This window comes from Electrona antarctica (genome assembly GCF_951216825.1).
Source record: "Electrona antarctica genome assembly, contig: scaffold_148, whole genome shotgun sequence".
Taxonomy (NCBI): domain Eukaryota; kingdom Metazoa; phylum Chordata; class Actinopteri; order Myctophiformes; family Myctophidae; genus Electrona; species Electrona antarctica.
Window position 1 is genome coordinate 77586 of NW_027638306.1, and position 20151 is coordinate 97736.

The 20151-nt window shown below is 46.1% G+C and overlaps 1 protein-coding gene across 1 annotated transcript; it reads right to left on the reverse strand.

Annotated features, from left to right (window-relative positions):
• Positions 1–2404: 2404 nt before the first annotated feature.
• LOC306918198 (NLR family CARD domain-containing protein 3-like) lies at positions 2405–19832 on the reverse strand (the record flags this gene model as incomplete). The annotated part of the gene is made up of 13 exons (XM_079531076.1): positions 19776–19832; positions 14802–14826; positions 14409–14462; positions 9156–9396; positions 8450–8514; positions 6688–8183; positions 6296–6621; positions 5378–5551; positions 4119–4292; positions 3884–4039; positions 3263–3312; positions 2609–2949; positions 2405–2410 (listed from the first exon to the last, which is right to left on the reverse strand). Exons 1-13 carry the CDS (start codon positions 19806–19808, stop codon positions 2405–2407), a joined length of 3141 nt encoding a protein of 1046 aa, XP_079387202.1. The 5' UTR covers positions 19809–19832.
• Positions 19833–20151: the final 319 nt, after the last annotated feature.

Here is a 20151-nt window from a genome sequence, read left to right on the forward strand (position 1 = left end):
TAAATGTTAGGGAGGGACTAGTGGAGAAGAGATCCAGTAGAACTAAATGTTAGGGAGGGGCTAGTGGAGAAGAGATCCAGTAGAACTAAATGTCAGGGAGGGACTAGTGGAGAAGAGATCCTGTAGAACTAAATGTTAGGGAGGGACTAGTGGAGGAGAGATCCAGTAGAACTAAATGTCAGGGAGTGACTAGTGGAGAAGACATCCAGTAGAACTAAAAGACAAGTAATTTCATGTTTGGTTGTGCTCTGAAAAATAACAGACCTACAAGCTCACACCATAGTTGCAGCGCGACACGTTATGACCTTGTAGATCTGCTATTTTCAGTAAAATCAGTCACCATAACGGCAAGCCAAAATGCATTTTAGTCGACTAAATCAACTGAACATTTAGCAGATTAAAATGATATTTAGTCGACTAAAAATGTAGACTAAAAGCACGCACACACACACACACACACACACACACACACACACACACACACACACACACACACACACACACACACACACACACACACACACACACATGTCGACATGTCGTCGACTAAAACTAAGACGAAAAAAGTTCGTCAAATACCTTCTTCCACTGACGAAAACTAAAAGGAAACTAAATTAAAACTAAGCTATGATGACTAAAACTAAGACTAAATATACTGACAATATCATCAACAAATGAAAACTAGACTAAAATGTTAGGAAGGGACTAGTGGACAAGAGATCCAATACAAGTCATTTTACACTTGGTTGCATGCTGAAAATAGCAGATCTACAAGCTGACAATGCGTTGCAGCGCGACTCGTTGTGAGCTTGTTCGGCTATTTTCAGCAAGTGTAAAAACAGTCATTACGACGGCATCAAGGCCCGCCAAAATACATTTTAGTCGACTAAATCACCTGTAGATTTAGTCGACTAAAACTATAGACTAACACTAAAACATTCCAGCTGACTTAAAACTAAATGAAAACTATTCAACAGACTATATATGACTAAAACACAAATATGCTGCCAAAAACAACACTGACACACACACACACACACACACACACACACACACACACACACACACACACACACACACACACACACACACACACACACACACACACAAAACTATAGACTAACACTAAAACATTCCAGCTGACTTAAAACTAAATGAAAACTATTCAACAGACTATAATACTATATATGACTAAAACACAAATATGCTGCCAAAAACAACACTGACACACACACACACACACACACACACACACACACACACACACACACACACACACACACACACACACACACACACACACACACACACACACACACACACACCCACCAGTGTTGATGTCGTCGACTAAAACTAAGACGAAAAAAGTTCGTCAAATACCTTCTTCCACTGACGAAAACTAAAAGGAAACTAAATTAAAACTAAGCTATGATGACTAAAACTAAGACTAAATATACTGACAATATCATCAACAAATGAAAACTAGACTAAAATGTTAGGAAGGGACTAGTGGACAAGAGATCCAATACAAGTCATTTTACACTTGGTTGCATGCTGAAAATAGCAGATCTACAAGCTGACAATGCGTCGCAGCGCGACTCGTTGTGAGCTTGTTCGGCTATTTTCAGCAAGTGTAAAAACAGTCATTACGACGGCATCAAGGCCCGCCAAAATACATTTTAGTCGACTAAATCACCTGTAGATTTAGTCGACTAAAACTATAGACTAACACTAAAACATTCCAGCTGACTTAAAACTAAATGAAAACTATTCAACAGACTATATATGACTAAAACACAAATATGCTGCCAAAAACAACACACACACACACACACACACACACACACACACACACACACACACACACACACACACACACACACACACACACACACACACACACAGGGTCTCAAAGTAAGGTCCAGGGACCCCCAGGGACCCCCGAGACGGTTCCAGGGGGTCCTAAGAGCATAATGATAAATAACCTAAAATAACTTTAACCTAAATACATCACTATTTCAAATTAGCAGATCTACAAAATGGCATATCTACAAGATCTACAAAATAGCAGATCTACAAGCTCACAACGCACCGTCATGTGACGCGTTGTGAGCTTGTAGATCTGCTATTGAAAACAAATCCTCTCAAAGCCTCTCTGATGTCAGTGTGTCTCTGCTTGTCTTATTTATGATGACATCACAATGATGTCAGTCTGAGTCAATATGTCCAAATATGGAGTTCTATGATGTCACCACGAGTCAGTCATGTCCAAATATGGAGTTCTATGATGTCAGACTTAGCCGGTGTCAAAGGGTCCACTATTAGGCGACAGTGGTAACCATGACAACATGGACTCACCCAAACATGTTGAGTAACCATGGCGACCTGAAGTCACATGGAGACTCTATCTCTGCTCACACAGAGACACAGAGGAGTCAACCCAAACCCAGAACCCAGCGAACAGAGGTTCAGTGAAGGTGTTCTGGAAGGTGTACAGGTGAGTCAGAGTGTCCTCTAACACTCTGTAGAAGGACAGAGTCCCAGCGGGACGGTCCAGATACACTGCTACTCTGGTGGAGCCAGAGGACCGGATAGGAAGGACAGTCACCTTATCATTGTGGCTGACAGAGTAACTGTTGCCATCGTTACCATCAACACAGTACAGACCCCAGGACTGTTTATACCTTCCAAGCCTACAGTCATCACCCCTTCCTTTCCTACTGATGTCTCTGTCAGTCACTCCTATCATAACCTTTCCACTGAACTCCATCTCACTGTAGGAGCATTCATCTAGACTCTCTAAACTCAGAACCTGACGCCGGACCTCAAACCTGTCAGGATGATCAGGATATGAATGATCCTGACCATCCCCTGTCACCTTCCTGTTGTCCTCAGACAGAGAGAGGCGACAGCTTGCTGTGTTTGTGTCCAGAGTGAGACGCTGGAAATCTGATGAGAAAACAACACAGTACACGTTATAATATATCATTCACTGAGCGACACGCATGCACACGGTCACACGCACGCACACACACACACACACACGCACGCACGCACGCACGCACGCACGCACACTCGCACACACGCACGCACGCACACTCGCGCACACACACACACACACACACACACACACACACACACACACACACACACACACACACACACACACACACACACACACACACACACACACACACACACACACACACACAATATTTTTTCAGACAGACAGACAGACAGACAGACAGACAGACAGACTCACGTGTTGTAAGGAGTTGAGGTTTAGTCCAGTGTTCTCCTCCATGATTCACACTGTAGGAAGTAGAACAACAATGAATCAAGTCAAAACCTCTGCTGCTTAATGTTTCACATCGGCCTGTTTAGTCCCACCAAAACACATTTTGTCATCATTCTCCCACAGACTCTGTCCAAACATCACACACCAATATCTCTATGGTCATGTGATCTCTCAAATTTGGATAGGATTGAGGAGTGTCTCGTTTTGAACAAAATGCAACGCGCCACGCCACACGCCCTTCACCTCCCCGTCTCCTCCCCCTGCCCGCCAGGCACACCCTCCTCGGCAGCAATGCCTCGCAGGGACCGACACAGCGTGCCCCCTCCCCCTTCCCCTGACCCGGGACAACGCGCCCCCTCCCTGGACTTGGCACAGCGTGCCCCCTCCCTGGAGACGGCACAGTGTGCCCCCTCCCCCCTCCCTGAAGACAGCACAGTGTTCCCCCTCCCCCCTCCCTGAAGACGGCACAGCGTTCTCCCTCCCCCGACTCACCACAGCGTGCCCCCTCCCTCGACACGGCACTGTGTGCCCCCTCCCTCGGTCGACTCACTGACCAACATGGACACAGTCCTATAGTCGACTCACTTGACAGTCTCCAGAGCAGCAGACAGCTTCTTCAGAGCAGACTCTCCTAAGTGGCTGAAGTTCAAGTCCAGCTGTTTCAGCTGGGAGGAGGGGTTGGAGGTCACAGCTGAAGCCAGAGAATAACAGCCTTCCTCTGTGACTCCACAGCCTGACAACCTGCAGAGAAATACACTTTTAACAAAGTGCTGTTGATGTTCGAGTAGAGATCCACACAGAGAGAACACACATTCTTTACCCCAGGATCTGCAGTCCACACTGTGGACTCTTCAGTAACGCAGAGAGCTGGAGCAGTTGTGATTCCTGCAAGCAGATGAAACTGAGGTCCAATTCTCTCAGATGGAGAAGATTAGAGCTGAGAGCTGAGAGCAGAACTTCAAATCCTGTCTGTGTGATGGTACAGCCAGCAAGTCTGTAATTACACATGAAATATCTGGACTGAATATCAGAGTTTTGGAGTAAAGACCCCAAGAGATGGAAAGAGAAGGCAGGCCGGAATAATGTGAAGTAAATCATCTTAATCTGTGTGTGTGTGTGTGTGTGTGTGTGTGTGTGTGTGTGTGTGTGTGTGTGTGTGTGTGTGTGTGTGTGTGTGTGTGTGTGTGTGTGTGTGTGTGTGTGTGTGTGTGTGTGTGTGTGTGTGTGTGTGTGTGTGTGTGTGTGTGTGTGTGTGTGTGTTGTTTTTGGCAGCATATTTGTGTTTTAGTCATATATAGTCTGTTGAATAGTTTTCATTTAGTTTTAAGTCAGCTGGAATGTTTTAGTGTTAGTCTATAGTTTTAGTCGACTAAATCTACAGGTGATTTAGTCGACTAAAATGTATTTTGGCGGGCCTTGATGCCGTCGTAATGACTGTTTTTACACTTGCTGAAAATAGCCGATCTACAAGCTCACAACGAGTCGCGCTGCAACGCATTGTCAGCTTGTAGATCTGCTATTGTCAGCATGCAACCAAGTGTAAAATGACTTGTACTGGATCTCTTGTCCACTAGTCCCTTCCTAACATTTTAGTCTAGTTTTCATTTGTTGATGATATTGTCAGTATATTTAGTCTTAGTCATCATAGCTTAGTTTTAATTTAGTTTCCTTTTAGTTTTCGTCAGTGGAAGAAGGTATTTGACGAACATTTTTCGTCTTAGTTTTAGTCGACGACATCAACACTGGTGTGTGTGTGTGTGTGTGTGTGTGTGTGTGTGTGTGTGTGTGTGTGTGTGTGTGCGCATGTCAACATGACTCTACATACTGTAATCACTGTACCTCATTAGTTCACATATTGTAGTTACTGTACCGTAGCGTTGATAATGATAATTCCCTAGCAGCCATGATGGATTACATATTGTAGTTACTGTGATGTGAGAGTGTGAACTAGACAACACAAACTCTCACCATATTATTATTCTAATCAATGTGGGATACCATGATGTCAACTTTATTCACACTCTTCTTAATATCAAACAATAAATAATAAAACAGAACTAATCAAAATAATCATCTGACCTCAGTATCTCCAGTTGACAGTTTGGACTCTTCAATGCAGCAGAGAGCAGGTCCATGGATGGATCCGTTATGTCATTATAACTGATGTCCAATTCTCTCAGATGTGAAGGATTAGAGCTGAGAGCTGAAGACACAATCTCATAGTCTGCCTTTTGGAGGTAACAGCCAACAAGTCTGTAAATGTAGATGATGTAAAATCAGTGATTATCAAGACAGATTAGATCAAGTTCATGTTCAAGGAAATTAACTATAAAGTGTAATGTAAATGTAAAATGTCTAGTTGGTCAGATATTGACCAACTAGACATTTTGTTGAAAACCTGAAAACCTTTGAGTCAAAAGGCCCAATCGAAATAACACCATTTTAGTATGTTTTTTTGGGGGGCACTCTGTCTTTATCCATTTGACCAAGAGACACTTTGTGTTTTAAATTGTTATTTTTGAGGGGTGCTAGCCCCTCCTATGTCCAGCTTTGACGGTTTGTGTAAACACAAACATTGAAGACGAATTGTGATTGGCCGGAATGAGATGTTGTATGATGATAAGAGCACCCCTCACTTCACACGGGTGTGATTTTATATAATACAATAATAATAATATATTATAATGTTTTCCCGTTATCTCCACTAGAGGGGGTTACAGAGCAGGATGGGAAATGATACATTCATGATGAACCCAGTGTGTGTGTGTGTCTGTGTGTGTGTGCGTGCATGCGTGCGTGCGTGCATGCGTGCGTGCGTGCGTGCGTGCGTGCGTGCGTGCGTGCATGCGTGCATGTATCTCAACATGACTCTACATACTGTAATCACTGTACCTTATTAGTTCACATATTGTAGTTACTGTACCGCCTGCCTGCCTGCCTGCCTGCCTGCCTGTGTGTGCTTCCGTGCGTGCCTGCATGCCTGCGTGTGTTACTAACCTTGCTTTTTTGAAGATCCTCACAGCTGGGATGAGTCTCCGCCGCCCTGCTGTTAATGTCTTGTATGTGTGCAGGTCCAACTCTTCCAGAACCTCCTCTGACATCTGCAGCATGGAGGCCAGAGCTGAACACTGGGTCTCAGAGAGTTTCTTCCCTGAGCTGCTCTCTGACTCCAGGTACTGTTGGATCCCTTGACTTAATGACGGGTCGTTCATCTCCATCAGACATTGGAAGATGTTGATGCATCTGTCAGGAGAGAAGTCACGATCATTCATCTCCTTCAGGTTGTTGATGGCTCTCTGGATCTCCTCTGGACTGTTCTTTGTCTGACCCAGCAGGCCTCCTAACAGACTCTGGTTGGACTCCAGTGAGAGGCCATGAAGGAAGCGGACGAAGAGGTCCAGGTGGCCACTTTCACTCGTCAGGGATTTTTCCATAGCAGCTTTCAGGAAGTCAGAGAGGGAGCTGAAACTGTCTGAAATGTCACTGTTATCGTTCAGGAATGTCTTCAGGACCTCCATCTTCTTGTTGGTCTTTGTGAACATTTGCCTCTTGTTCCTCTTTGTGAAACAGTGGAACAGGTAGACTGCAGCCAGGAACTCCTGGATGCTCAGGTGAACAAAGCAGTAGACTGTTTGGTCGAAAGAAGCACCGTCTTCTTTGAAGAATGCTGTGCACATGCCTGACTTTAGCACGGCCTTGTAGGCATCAAGACCACAGGCTTCCAGGTCTTTCTGGTAGAACAGGATCTGATCTTTGATCAGTTGGTTAAATGCCAACTTGCCCAGCTTCAGAATGAACTGTCCTTCTGCCTTCATGAGCTTCTTTTTAGTCGTCTCATCTGATTTACCATACTTCTTCTCCATCTGCTTTGTCAGAGCCGTCAGGAACTCACAGTACATCTGAACCAGGGTCTCAGGTAGCTTGTCTTTCATGTCTCTGTGCTGCACAACAAAAGCAAGGATCCAACAGAAGACTGGGATTTCACACATGGTGGAGAGGATCTTTGATTTCTTGATGTGTGACATGATTGAGCTGGTCATCGAGTTGGCCTTGTTCTCATCATTGAAGATCTTCATGAACCTCTTCTTGAAGTACTCCTTCTTCTGGTCATCTGTGATGAACCCTCTTATTTCTGTCATCCTGTCAACAAACTTCTTAGGGATCTGATCGACTGCTGCAGGCCGTGAGGTGAGCCAGATGCGAGCGGAGGGAAGCAGTTCACCCTTGATAAGGTTTACAATCAGCTCCTTGACTGGCAGGGATACGTCAACATTAGTGATGGAGGATTCTTTCTTGAAATCCAGCCGAAACCTGTTTTCATCGAGCCCATCAATCATGAACATGACTTTGCAGGGACATGTGTTGTAGTCGTTTGACTCCTGCACTATGCTGAAGATGTCATTCAGAGCTTCTTCCTTAATGCATCTGGTTTCCTTGACACATTCGTGAAGTAGCTTCGCCAGAGAAAAGCGTTTTCCCTCGAGAAGATTTAACTGGCGGAACGTCAATAGGAACACGAGATGGGGGTCTCGGGGGAAACGGTCCATGGTCCAGTCGTGAATAAATTTGTGTAAGAGGAAGGATTTTCCAATTCCTGCGACACCAACAGTGAGCACTGCTCTTTCATTTATTCCAGAATTATACAATTCCCAGAGTTGGATTGGTTGGTCCAGTCCTGCCCTGTTCATCTCCATCTGTCTGACCTCATGATACCTGTGCATGCCTGTGAAGCTGGTGTTTATGTTGTAGATCAGGACAAAGACGTCGTCAAACTTCATCTTGGACTCATTGTCCAATTGTACACATAGATATGTGTTTTTCATCTTGTTCTGAAACATGCGTTCGTAGCCAGTAATGGAACCGCCGGATATTTTCACCAACACATCTGTAATGAACAAAGCAATTCTTAAACAGCTTCAGGAGAAAGAGATCTGCCAGATCAAGCCCTACAACACAATATAACATTTACCATTTAAATCTTTCTTTTCACTAACATGTTTGTTAACAATGTTGTTAAACTCTAAGTCTGGCAGAATTAACTATGGACCTTCTGATACCCAGAATGCCTCTCTATCCATTCAGATATGTCTGCCCCTGTTTCCATGTTTCTTAGACCTTTCTGCTGTGATAAGACACTTATTGTTAGCTCACCTTCAGCAGAGGCAGATGCAGCTTCTGCTTCGGGTTGTGATGGAGGAGAAGACTGAGTGGACCTGCTGTGGAATGAAAAACATGTTATACTGACTATGAATTCATCTACCAATCCTATAGAAATAGTACATGTTATACTGACTATGAATGAATCTACCAATCCTATAGAAATACTACATGTTATACTGACTATATAAATAGTACAACATGTTATACTGACTATAGAAATACTACAACATGATATACTGACTATGTATTCATCTATCAATGTCATCAGCTTTTGTCAAAGTTTGCTACATGTAACATTAGCATCAGAGCGCATGCTACATGTAACATTAGCATCAGAGCGCATGCTACATGTAACATTAGCATCAGAGCACATGCTACATTTAACATTAGCATCAGAGCGCATGCTACATGTAACATTAGCATCCCAATGAAAAATTACAACCCTGTCATGATTATAAACATCCTGGCTAAAAGTAACACTGCTATTTTAAAAGGATCTCTGGCTAATAAGACGCCTTAAAACATTATACTTGCCCTCTATAACTAACCAGGGATCCTTTTAAGAATTAAGATCAACATGTGACTGTGGAGCATAGTGAGTGTACATTATCTTGTACTGATGTCATTATCTTAATGCATTATCTTGTATTATCTTACAGAACGTAATAGAAAATGTATTTAAATCACAATTACTTACAGATCTTCTAGAAGACACGTCTCCTGTGTCTCAAGACATTGGTAGAAAATGTATTTAGACGTTCTGTTGTTCAGGTGGTCATAGAGTTCCCTCATCTTCTCCTCATTGGTGGACTTGGACCTCACATTATTGTAGCCCTCTTTGGTGATGGCCTTCTTCTCAAGGAGCAGATCCAGGATGGGGTCGACCATTGTCACTCTCTGAATGAGCTTTGTCCGGTGTTGGTCAACAAAGTGACCCGCTGAAGATAAGTGGAATGAACATTTGTTGGTTGTTGTTGGTGAAACTGTTAGTATTTCCCTCCACACCAAATCTCTTCTTCCCTCTAAGACCCTCTTTACACGAGAACGGTGTGCATAAGAACGGCAGAAAAACGTATCGCTTGCTGGGGTCCCTTTAGACGAGAATGGCGATTTCAAAACACAACAAAGTGAAACCACCTTCCAGAGTGGAAGTCTTTGAAAACGCTGTTTCCTCCCGTCTCCGTGTAAACGGACAAAACAATGAATCCGCAAAACTTGTGACATCATCATGGCTCACGTGGGTTCTCAACGCATGTTTTTATTACATCGATGCAGACCCGTAGGCCATATTTGGAGTTCCTAGAATGAGCAAGTACTCCCTCGCCCACTCATCCTACAATGTAAAGACTAGTGATGGTGAATGTTAACCATGAGGAAAACAAACAGCCTTGACAGGAAGTCGGACGGAACGGTGTTTCTTGTACATGGGTGACTGGTCTATCTGGCAGTCCGTCAGCGCCACCTAGCGACCTGGCATGCACCCCACAGTCCGTCAGCACCACCTAGCGACCTGGCATGGACCCCACAGTCCGTCAGCACCACCTAGCATTCTGGCATGCACCCCACAGTCCGTCAGCACCACCTAGCGTTCTGGCATGCACCCCACAGTCCGTCAGCGCCACCTAGCGTTCTGGCATGCACCCCACAGTCCGTCAGCGCCACCTAGCGACCTGGCATGCACCCCACAGTCCGTCAGCGCCACCTAGCGTTCTGGCATGCACCCCACAGTCCGTCAGCACCACCTAGCGTTCTGGCATGCACCCCACAGTCCATCACGGCCACCTAGCGACCTGGCATGAACACCACAGTCCGTCACGGCCAACTAGCGACCTGGCATGCACCCCACAGTCCATCACGGCCACCTAGCGACCTGGCATGCACCCCACAGTCCGTCAGCGCCACCTAGCGTTCTGGCATGCACCCACAGTCCGTCACGGCCACCTAGCGACCTGGCATGCACCCCACAGTCCGTCAGCGCCACCTAGCGTTCTGGCATGCACCCCACAGTCCGTCAGCTCCACCTAGCGTTCTGGCATGCACCCCACAGTCCGTCAGCGCCACCTAGCGTTCTGGCATGCACCCCACAGTCCGTCAGCTCCACCTAGCGTTCTGGCATGCACCCCACAGTCCGTCAGCGCCACCTAGCGACCTGGCATGCACCCCACAGTCCGTCAGCGCCACCTAGCATTCTGGCATGCACCCCACAGTCCGTCAGCGCCACCTAGCGACCTGGCATGAATCCCACAGTCCGTCAGCGCCACCTAGCGTTCTGGCATGCACCCCACAGTCCGTCAGCGCCACCTAGCGACCTGGCATGCACCCCACAGTCCGTCAGCACCACCTAGCGTTCTGGCATGCACCCCACAGTCCGTCAGCGCCACCTAGCGACCTGGCATGCACCCCACAGTCCGTCAGCGCCACCTAGCGTTCTGGCATGCACCCCACAGTCCGTCAGCGCCACCTAGCGACCTGGCATGCACCCCACAGTCCGTCAGCGCCACCTAGCGTTCTGGCATGCACCCCACAGTCCGTCAGCGCCACCTAGCGACCTGGCATGCACCCCACAGTCCGTCAGCGCCACCTAGCGTTCTGGCATCCACCCCACAGTCCGTCAGCACCACCTAGCGACCTGGCATGCACCCCACAGTCCGTCACGGCCACCTAGCGACCTGGCATGCACCCCACAGTCCGTCACGGCCACCTAGCGTTCTGGCATGCACCGCACAGTCCGTCAGCGCCACCTAGCGTTCTGGCATGCACCCCACAGTCCGTCACCCCCACCTAGTGACCTGGCATGCACCCCACAGTCCGTCAGCGCCACCTAGCGACCTGGCATGCATCCCACAGTCCGTCACCGCCACCTAGCGTTCTGGCATGCACCCCACAGTCCATCAGCGCCACCTAGCGTTCTGGCATGCATCCCACAGTCCGTCTGTGCATCTGGCATGCATCCCACAGTCCGGCAGCGCCACCTAGCGACCTGGCATGCACCCCACAGTCCGTCAGCGCCACCTAGCGACCTGGCATGCACCCCACAGTCCGTCACGGCCACCTAGCGACCTGGCATGCACCCCACAGTCCATCAGCGCCACCTAGCGACCTGGCATGCACCCCACAGTCCGTCACGGCCACCTAGCGTTCTGGCATGCACCCCACAGTCCGTCACGGCCACCTAGCGTTCTGGCATGCACCCCACAGTCCGTCACGGCCACCTAGCGTTGCCAGAACCTAGCGCTAGTATCGCTGCAAAGGTCTACAACCGTATGATCCTGAACCGGATACGGCATGCCATCGACCCTCACCTGAGGGAGAACCAAAACGGCTTTCGAGAGGAGAGAACCAAACCCAGATCCTGGCCCTGAGGAGACTGATCGAGGAGGTGAAGAAGAACAACCTGACGTCCGTATTGTGCTTTATTAATTTAAAAAAGGCTTTTGACTCAATACACAGAGGCACCATGATGAAGATCCTGAAGGCCTCCCAACTTGCTCCGGGCAATAGAGACCATGTATGCAGGAACAAGGGCCAAGGTGGTGACCCCAGATGGCGACAGTGAGGAGTTTGACATCCTGGCTGGGGTAATGCAAGGAGACACCCTAGCCCCCTTCCTCTCTGTTATCGTCCTGGAATACACGCTCAGGAAGGCCATCAATGGATGAGAGCAGCATCTGGACTACGCGCTCAGGAAGGCCATCAATGGATGAGAGCAGCATCTGGACTACGCGCTCAGGAAGGCCATCAATGGATGAGAGCAGCATCTGGACTACGCACTCAGGAAGGCCATCAATGGATGAGAGCAGCATCTGGACTACGCGCTCAGGAAGGCCATCAATGGATGAGAGCAGCATCTGGACTACGCACTCAGGAAGGCCATCAATGGATGAGAGCAGGATCTGAACTACGCGCTCATGAAGGCCATCAATGGATGAGAGCAGGATCTGGACTACGCGCTCAGGAAGGCCATCAATGGATGAGAGCAGGATCTGGACTACGCACTCAGGAAGGCCATCAACGGATGAGAGCAGGATCCTGGCCTTACTCTTACACCAAGGAGGTCAAGAAGACACCCTGCAGTAGTCCTGACAGACCTAGACTACGCGGATGACATCAGCCTGCTCTCTGACCACATGGAGAAAGCACAGGAGCTCTTGAGCAGAGTGGAGTCTGAGTGTGCCAAGGTTGGCCTTCGGCTGAATGCCAAGAAAACTGAGGTGATCACCTATAACATCCAAACGGAACATCCACCTCTCACAACAACAGGAGGCACTGCTCTGAAGGAAGTCAATGACTTCAAGTACCTGGGCTCCCATTTACTCCCATTCACTCCCTTTCACTCTGAATGGGAGTGAATGGGATGAATGGGAGTGACACTCCCATAGTAACAGTACCTCCCATTCACTCCCACTCACTCCCATGCAGTCCAGTTCACTCCCATTCACTCCCATTCAGTCCAGTTCACTCCCATTCACTCCCATAGTAACAGTACCTCCAATTCACTCCCATTCAGTCCCATAGTAACAGTACCCACCATTCAGTCCCATTCACTCCCATAGTATCAGTCCCATAGTAACAGTACCTCCCATTCACTCCCATTCAGTCCCATTCACTCCCATAGTATCAGTCCCATAGTAACAGTACCTCCCATTCACTCCCATTCAGTCCCATTCACTCCCATAGTATCAGTCCCATAGTAACAGTACCTCCCATTCACTCCCATAGTATCAGTCCCATAGTAACAGTACCTCCCATTCACTCCCATTCACTCCCATTCACTCCCATAGTAACAGTACCTCCCATTCACTCCCATTCACTCCCATGCATTCCCATTCACTCCCATTCAGTCCCATTCACTCCCATAGTATCAGTCCCATAGTAACAGTACCTCCCATTCACTCTCATTCACTCCCATGCATTCCCATTCACTCCCATTCAGTCCCATTCACTCCCATAGTATCAGTCCCATAGTAACAGTACCTCCCATTCACTCCCATGCATTCCCATTCACTCCCATTCAGTCCCATTCACTCCCATAGTATCAGTCCCATAGTACAGTACCTCCCATTCAGTCCCATTCACTCCCATAGTATCAGTCCCATAGTAACAGTACCTCCCATTCACTCCCATAGTATCAGTCCCATAGTAACAGTACCTCCCATTCACTCCCATTCACTCCCATTCAGTCCCATTCACTCCCATTTTGAAAGGTGTGTTAAAATGGCCTAAGTCACATTTTATTATGACTTAGGCAAAATAAAATGGCCTAAGTCTCACTCTTGACATAGGCCATTTTTTATAGGGTGTAACAGGGAGGCCTTTTACGTTAGGGCTTAGGCGATTTTACCAGAGGTGGCCAGCATCACCAGGAGTTGATTTAGGCCAAAAACTCATTTTCGGCAAAAAATGACTTAGGCCATTAGTTTAATAAGGTGACGATATGTGGATGTACTCAAGAACGACGCAGGAGTGCAAAGCACCAACGAGCTGGCTGGATGTATGGAGAACCAGGATGACTGGAGGCGACAATGGAGGGCTCGTCTGAGGACGACCTAGAGAGATTAAATGGTCGCTTTCGTGTAAAGGGTCGATACAAAATGAGAACGCAACGGCACTATACCGTTTTCTCTGGCGACCGTTCTCGTGTAAAGGTGGTCTAAAACCTAATTTATGGTTGGAGGGACAAGTGTCCAACAACACATCACACCATCAAAGTTTTGTCAGCTGTTTGTCAGCTGTGTATGTTTTTACCAATGCACCACAATTTCCCAAACAGCTAAATTAACTACTTCTATTCAATCAATTATGAACCCAGATATGTCTGCCCCTGTTTCTGTATACACACACACACACACACACACACACACACACACACACACACACACACACACACACACACACACACACACACACACACACACACACACACACACACACACACACACACACAGCTCACCTTCAGCGGCTCCTACCCTTGTAGATGTTGAACTTGACATTGGTGGGTCAGCGCCTGTAGCTCCATGCCAGAAAAGACAAAAGACTTGTATAAGAAACACTGTGTGTGCGCGTGCGTGCGTGCGTGCGTGCGTGCGTGCGTGCGTGCGTGCGTGCGTGCGTGCGTGCGTGTGATAACTGCTTTTTTAAGAACAATAGTTGTGTCAGACCGGCTTGTGCTCGTGTGTGCGTGCATGCATGTTGGGACAGGATTATATCTATTGATAGTGTCATCTACAGACGAGTTGAATCAGTTTGTAAGACATTCATAGAGTCAATAATCAGTTTATAAGACATCTATTCATAGAGTCAATAATCAGTTTATTTTTACTTTATTAAGACATTATCAGCTCACCTTCAGCTCTGCCTGGAGCTTTATGCTGGAGATGAACATAGAAGAGAACAGATTAGATGAACATAGAAGAGAACAGATTAGATGAGACACAAACAACTGAGGAGGCTTTTCTATTTATCCTATGTCCAGCTCTGAGGGTTTGTGTAAACACAAACATTGTGTTAACACAAATGTGGAGGAGAGAACAAACTCTCAAACTCTGCCCCAACTCTACCCTCTGTGATTTTCCGTGATTCTTTCTTTTTTCTCTCTTTTTTCTCTTTTTTTAAGAATGTTATTATAATAAAAATAGCAGAGTAAAAGCAGCCATGTCTTTCCGGCACCCCAGAGCTTCTATTTTGAAGGAATGTGGTAAGCCATATGCTTAAATGTTTTATACAGTATGTAGACTAACAGTGATGTCAATGTACAGATGCTACTGCCTACAGTATTTATACTAACAGTGATGTTAATGTACAGATGCTACTGCCTACAGTCTTTAGACTAACAGTGATGTCAATGTACAGATGCTACTGCCTACAGTCTGTAGACTAACAGTGATGTTAATGTACAGATGCTACTGCCTACAGTCTGTAGACTAACAGTGATGTTAATGTACAGATGCTACTGCCTACAGTCTGTAGACTAACAGTGATGTTAATGTACAGATGCTACTGCCTACAGTCTTTAGACTAACAGTGATGTTAATGTACAGATGCTACTGCTTACAGTCTTTAGACTAACAGTGATGTTAATGTACAGATACTACTGCCTACAATTTACAATTTACAATTTACAATTTAGGCATTTAGCAGACGCTCTTAATCCAGAGCGACTTACATTAAGCAATAACAAAAGCATGGCATACATCACATATATAAAAAGTAGTTATCATGAATCATGCCTAGACTAAGAACGTAACAGTGGAGTATCTATGTAAACTATACATACTATACTATATAATATCTTCTATTATACAATTGAAAAGGTGTGCCCAAAACGCTGTTCCCAACCCAGGAACAAAAGGCACCAGCTACTACGTCACTCCAAGAGTGTCTGACACACTGCAACACACACTGCAATAACCCACTAAACACACTAACACGTCACAGACTTACCCTCCGCGTCGATCCACGGCTATCTCCTCATGTCGCGCAGCACGCCCACACTCAACACCACACGCGTAAAAATTGTCATCACACTGCCACTACAGTCGGCTCCCGTCCAGACTCACAAACAATATCAATATCAATAATAAACACAAACACGCCACAAGCACCGACACCCCCGCCTAATTTGTTGCCACGTCTAGGAAAACAAGCACAGAAACAATGCCATTCAACACGCTACTTACACACACTACCACTCGCTTACAATACGCGGACCTGGCAACACTACATCCCCTCTCCCATTTGCTCAAAGCCAACCACGTGACCCACGAGAGCTTTTATGTTTCTGCAACACCGGAAGTTGCACGCTACACACACACACATTAGAAGAACAACCGAACACAACACTACACACACACACACACACACGGGCCACTGTTGCCAGGTCTATGAAAACAGGCCCAGAAACAAGCAAACAGACCCAGAAACAAAGCCTTTCACCACGCTACTTACACACACTACAACTCGCTTACAATTCACGACCCTGGCAACATTGTTCCCCGTCTTCCACAACACACACAGTCCCACACAGACACACACACACACACTGATTCAGCGGCGCGATTACATAAATACACCGTTTAATTCATGCAAACACGACAATTGCACCACCAGTTTCAATCATGTAAACACGACAATTGCGCGACCCGTTTAATTCATGGAAACATGACAACTGCGACGCACCGAGTCGCATGGATTCTGTGTGTGTGTGCGTGCGGGGTGCCTCTGAATTGGAGTGTTTATGTCAGTCAGCGATGCGATCCGTTGTTATTCAGCCAGGAAAACAATCTAAACATTATATACTAACGTCAGCACCGGGCAGACTAACACACACAAGCGTTATTAGTTGCGTTTTCTTATTGAAGTGCCTCTGAATTGTAACGGTGTGTTTATGTCAGTCAGCGATGCGATCCGTACCAGCACCATATGCACGGACTGGAGAGAGGCGAAGTGTTTCTCTCCCTTCGGCTCATGTAGCCCTCATTGTAACTACAAATATTGTTCCCGAACAAACAATGTGGGGTCACTGCAATCCGCAATCCAAAATATTGTAGCCCTACTATAATGCAGTCAAGGTCCCCCAAAATATATACTACAGTATGTTCTGCTCCATTCTCAACAGCTTTTGGTTTCCAAAAACAGTAATTTATTGTAAACTAACAAAAACAGTAAACAGCAGTTTCATGTCTGCTTATTTTCATTTACATTAATTTCCTTTGATGTGAAAATACAACAAATAATAATAATACCCATCCGTTACTACATGTCAAGGGCACAATACTGGAGTGGAGTGTTTATGTCAGTCAGCGATGCGATCCGTTGTTATTCAGCCAGGAAAACAATCTAAACATTATATACTAACGTCAGCACCGGGCAGACTAACACACACAAGCGTTATTAGTTGCGTTTTCTTATTGAAGTGCCTCTGAATTGTAACGGTGTGTTTATGTCAGTCAGCGATGCGATCCGTACCAGCACCATATGCACGGACTGGAGAGAGGCGAAGTGTTTCTCTCCCTTCGGCTCATGTAGCCCTCATTGTAACTACAAATATTGTTCCCGAACAAACAATGTGGGGTCACTGCAATCCGCAATCCAAAATATTGTAGCCCTACTATAATGCAGTCAAGGTCCCCCAAAATATATACTACAGTATGTTCTGCTCCATTCTCAACAGCTTTTGGTTTCCAAAAACAGTAATTTATTGTAAACTAACAAAAACAGTAAACAGCAGTTTCATGTCTGCTTATTTTCATTTACATTAATTTCCTTTGATGTGAAAATACAACAAATAATAATAATACCCATCCGTTACTACATGTCAAGGGCACAATACTGGAGTGGAGTCTGTCAAATCCCGCTATTTCCTTCTTCCCATTGCGCTGCCAACGGAACTAGGATTCGCCGCCCAAAGGGCGGCGAAATTCTAGTATTATACATGTGTACTATAAAGTGCTATGACTACATAAAGTGCAATTCTAGAGCTGTCTACGTAACAAGCTATAAGTCTGTTTAAAATACTATCTAAGTCTACATAATGTGCTATCTAAGGGGCTAGGCTAGGGCAAGTGCTACGGGCCATGGTGGAGTCTGAAGAGGTGGGTTTTCAGACTACGGCGGAAGATTGGGAGTGAGGCTGCAGTTCTGACTGTGATGGGAAGTGCATTCCATAGTTTTGGAGCCAGAAGGGAGAAGAGTTTGGGACATGTGGAGCGTTGTCCCGGCGTTTTTAGTGAAGGTACCTCCAGCTTCCCTGCGTTGGCTGATCTGAGTGCGCGGGAGGGTTTGTAGGGTACGATCATACTTGTGAGATATGGGGGGGCCATGCCTTTGGTTGCTTTGAATGCCAGCATCAGAGTTTTGTATTCTGTGCGGGCAGCGACCGGGAGCCAATGGAGGGAGCGGAGAAGGGGGGTGACATGTGAGAATTTTGGCTGGTTGAAGACCAAGCGGGCTGCGGCATTTTGGATAATTTGGAGGGGCTTAAGTGCACATGCCGGTAGGCCAGTAAGGAGGGAGTTACAATAGTCAAGTTTTGACAAGACTGCCTACAGTCTGTATACTAACAGTGTATGGGCCTCATGCGCCAATAAGTTCCTAACTTTTCCTCTTACATTTCTTCCTAAGTGAATTCCTAAGAGAAGTCCAGTCAGATTCATGAAACGTTCTTAAGTAGGCAGAATTGTTCGTAAGCATGTTCTTATGATGATGAATCCAAATCCTCGTAACTTGAAGGGGTGTGCCAGTTCATTCAAATGATCATAGGTAGACGCCCCACATATCCTAATTAACATCCTAATTACCATAGGGAACCGCCCCACCAATCCCATATAAGGCATTGGGAATTCACTTTCCTACCTGTGTTCACCCAGGTGGGTGTGGTTGTATGACTCCATGGCCTTGCCTGCAGTCACACCTGTGTGTGTGATTGCAGCACACAGAAATCACAGGACCTCACACATAGAAATAAAGTTGAGTGAAGTCAAGAATACCTAAACTAAAGTCTAAATATGGTGGAACACCAGACTCCAATAATACTGTGGAGGTACTGAAGTGAACAGAACATTTCAAAATTTCAATATTTCAATATTTCAATATTTTCAATAATCATGAATGTATTTCATTATTTATCTCACAATAGTCAACTTGGGGGGGGGGGGGGGTGATGGTGGGTGCATGGGGTGGGGGTTATGTGGTGGGTATGGTGCTTTGGGTTGGGTTGTGAACTCTAAACCAGTGGTTCTCAAACATTTTCATGTCAAGGACCCCCAAATTGACATGCATTCTGCAGACCCCCATATGAAAATATTTTCTGCTAGGGAAACGTTTTGAAGATTTATCAAAATGTTTCGAAAATAGCCGATCTACAAGCTCAAAATGGGCAGTAATGGGACGCGTTTGTGAGCTTGTAGATTGGCTATTTTCAAAGTATAAAATGGGATTAAAGTGGTAAATGTTCCATATTTTGCTGTGGACTGCCTGGAACTTCCTCAAGGACCCCTTGAGGTCCTCAGACCAAACTTTGAGCATCATGCAGATGGCGCTGTTTTTCCTTTATGTTTTCAGATTGCACTTAAGAACGAAAAAGGCACCCTAAGAGTGCTCCACAGTGTGCGTAGATTCTGTTCTTACCTACGAACAAATCACAGCTAAGAAAAGATTGAGGGATCCCAAAACCTTCTTAAAAACTTCCTAAGTGGGTCTAAGAACAAATTTCCTCTTAAGAACTTCTTAAGAACGGTTGGCGCATGAGGCCTAATGTTTGCAATACATTTAAACAACTCAGCTCTGGTCTTCAGTTAGTCTGCTTTGTAAATAAACGTACCTTTCGTCTGCGTCTGCCTGGGAAGTTCCCCATGTTGATGTCTTCCTTGTTGCTTCTTCTAACAGTTCTGGTGAAAAATGACAACAACAGTGACGTTTATGACTATTGTGTTCACTAATGTGCCTGTCGGCCACCGGCCTACTTGGGAACGATGCAAGTTGGGAACCTAGTAAGCAATACCCGTCGTCATAGCACCCGCTTTAACTATGTCTGTGTCCCTGTTGTGCCCATATATGGAGATCTGTGTCTGTCTGTCTGACTGTGTCTGAAGAGTGCAAACTGACTGTGAAAAGTGGACTAGTTAAGTAATAAATTGGCAGGTGTGGGGGTTGCCATGGCAATCAATTGGCTGAGGCAGAGGGCTGGGAAAGTCTAC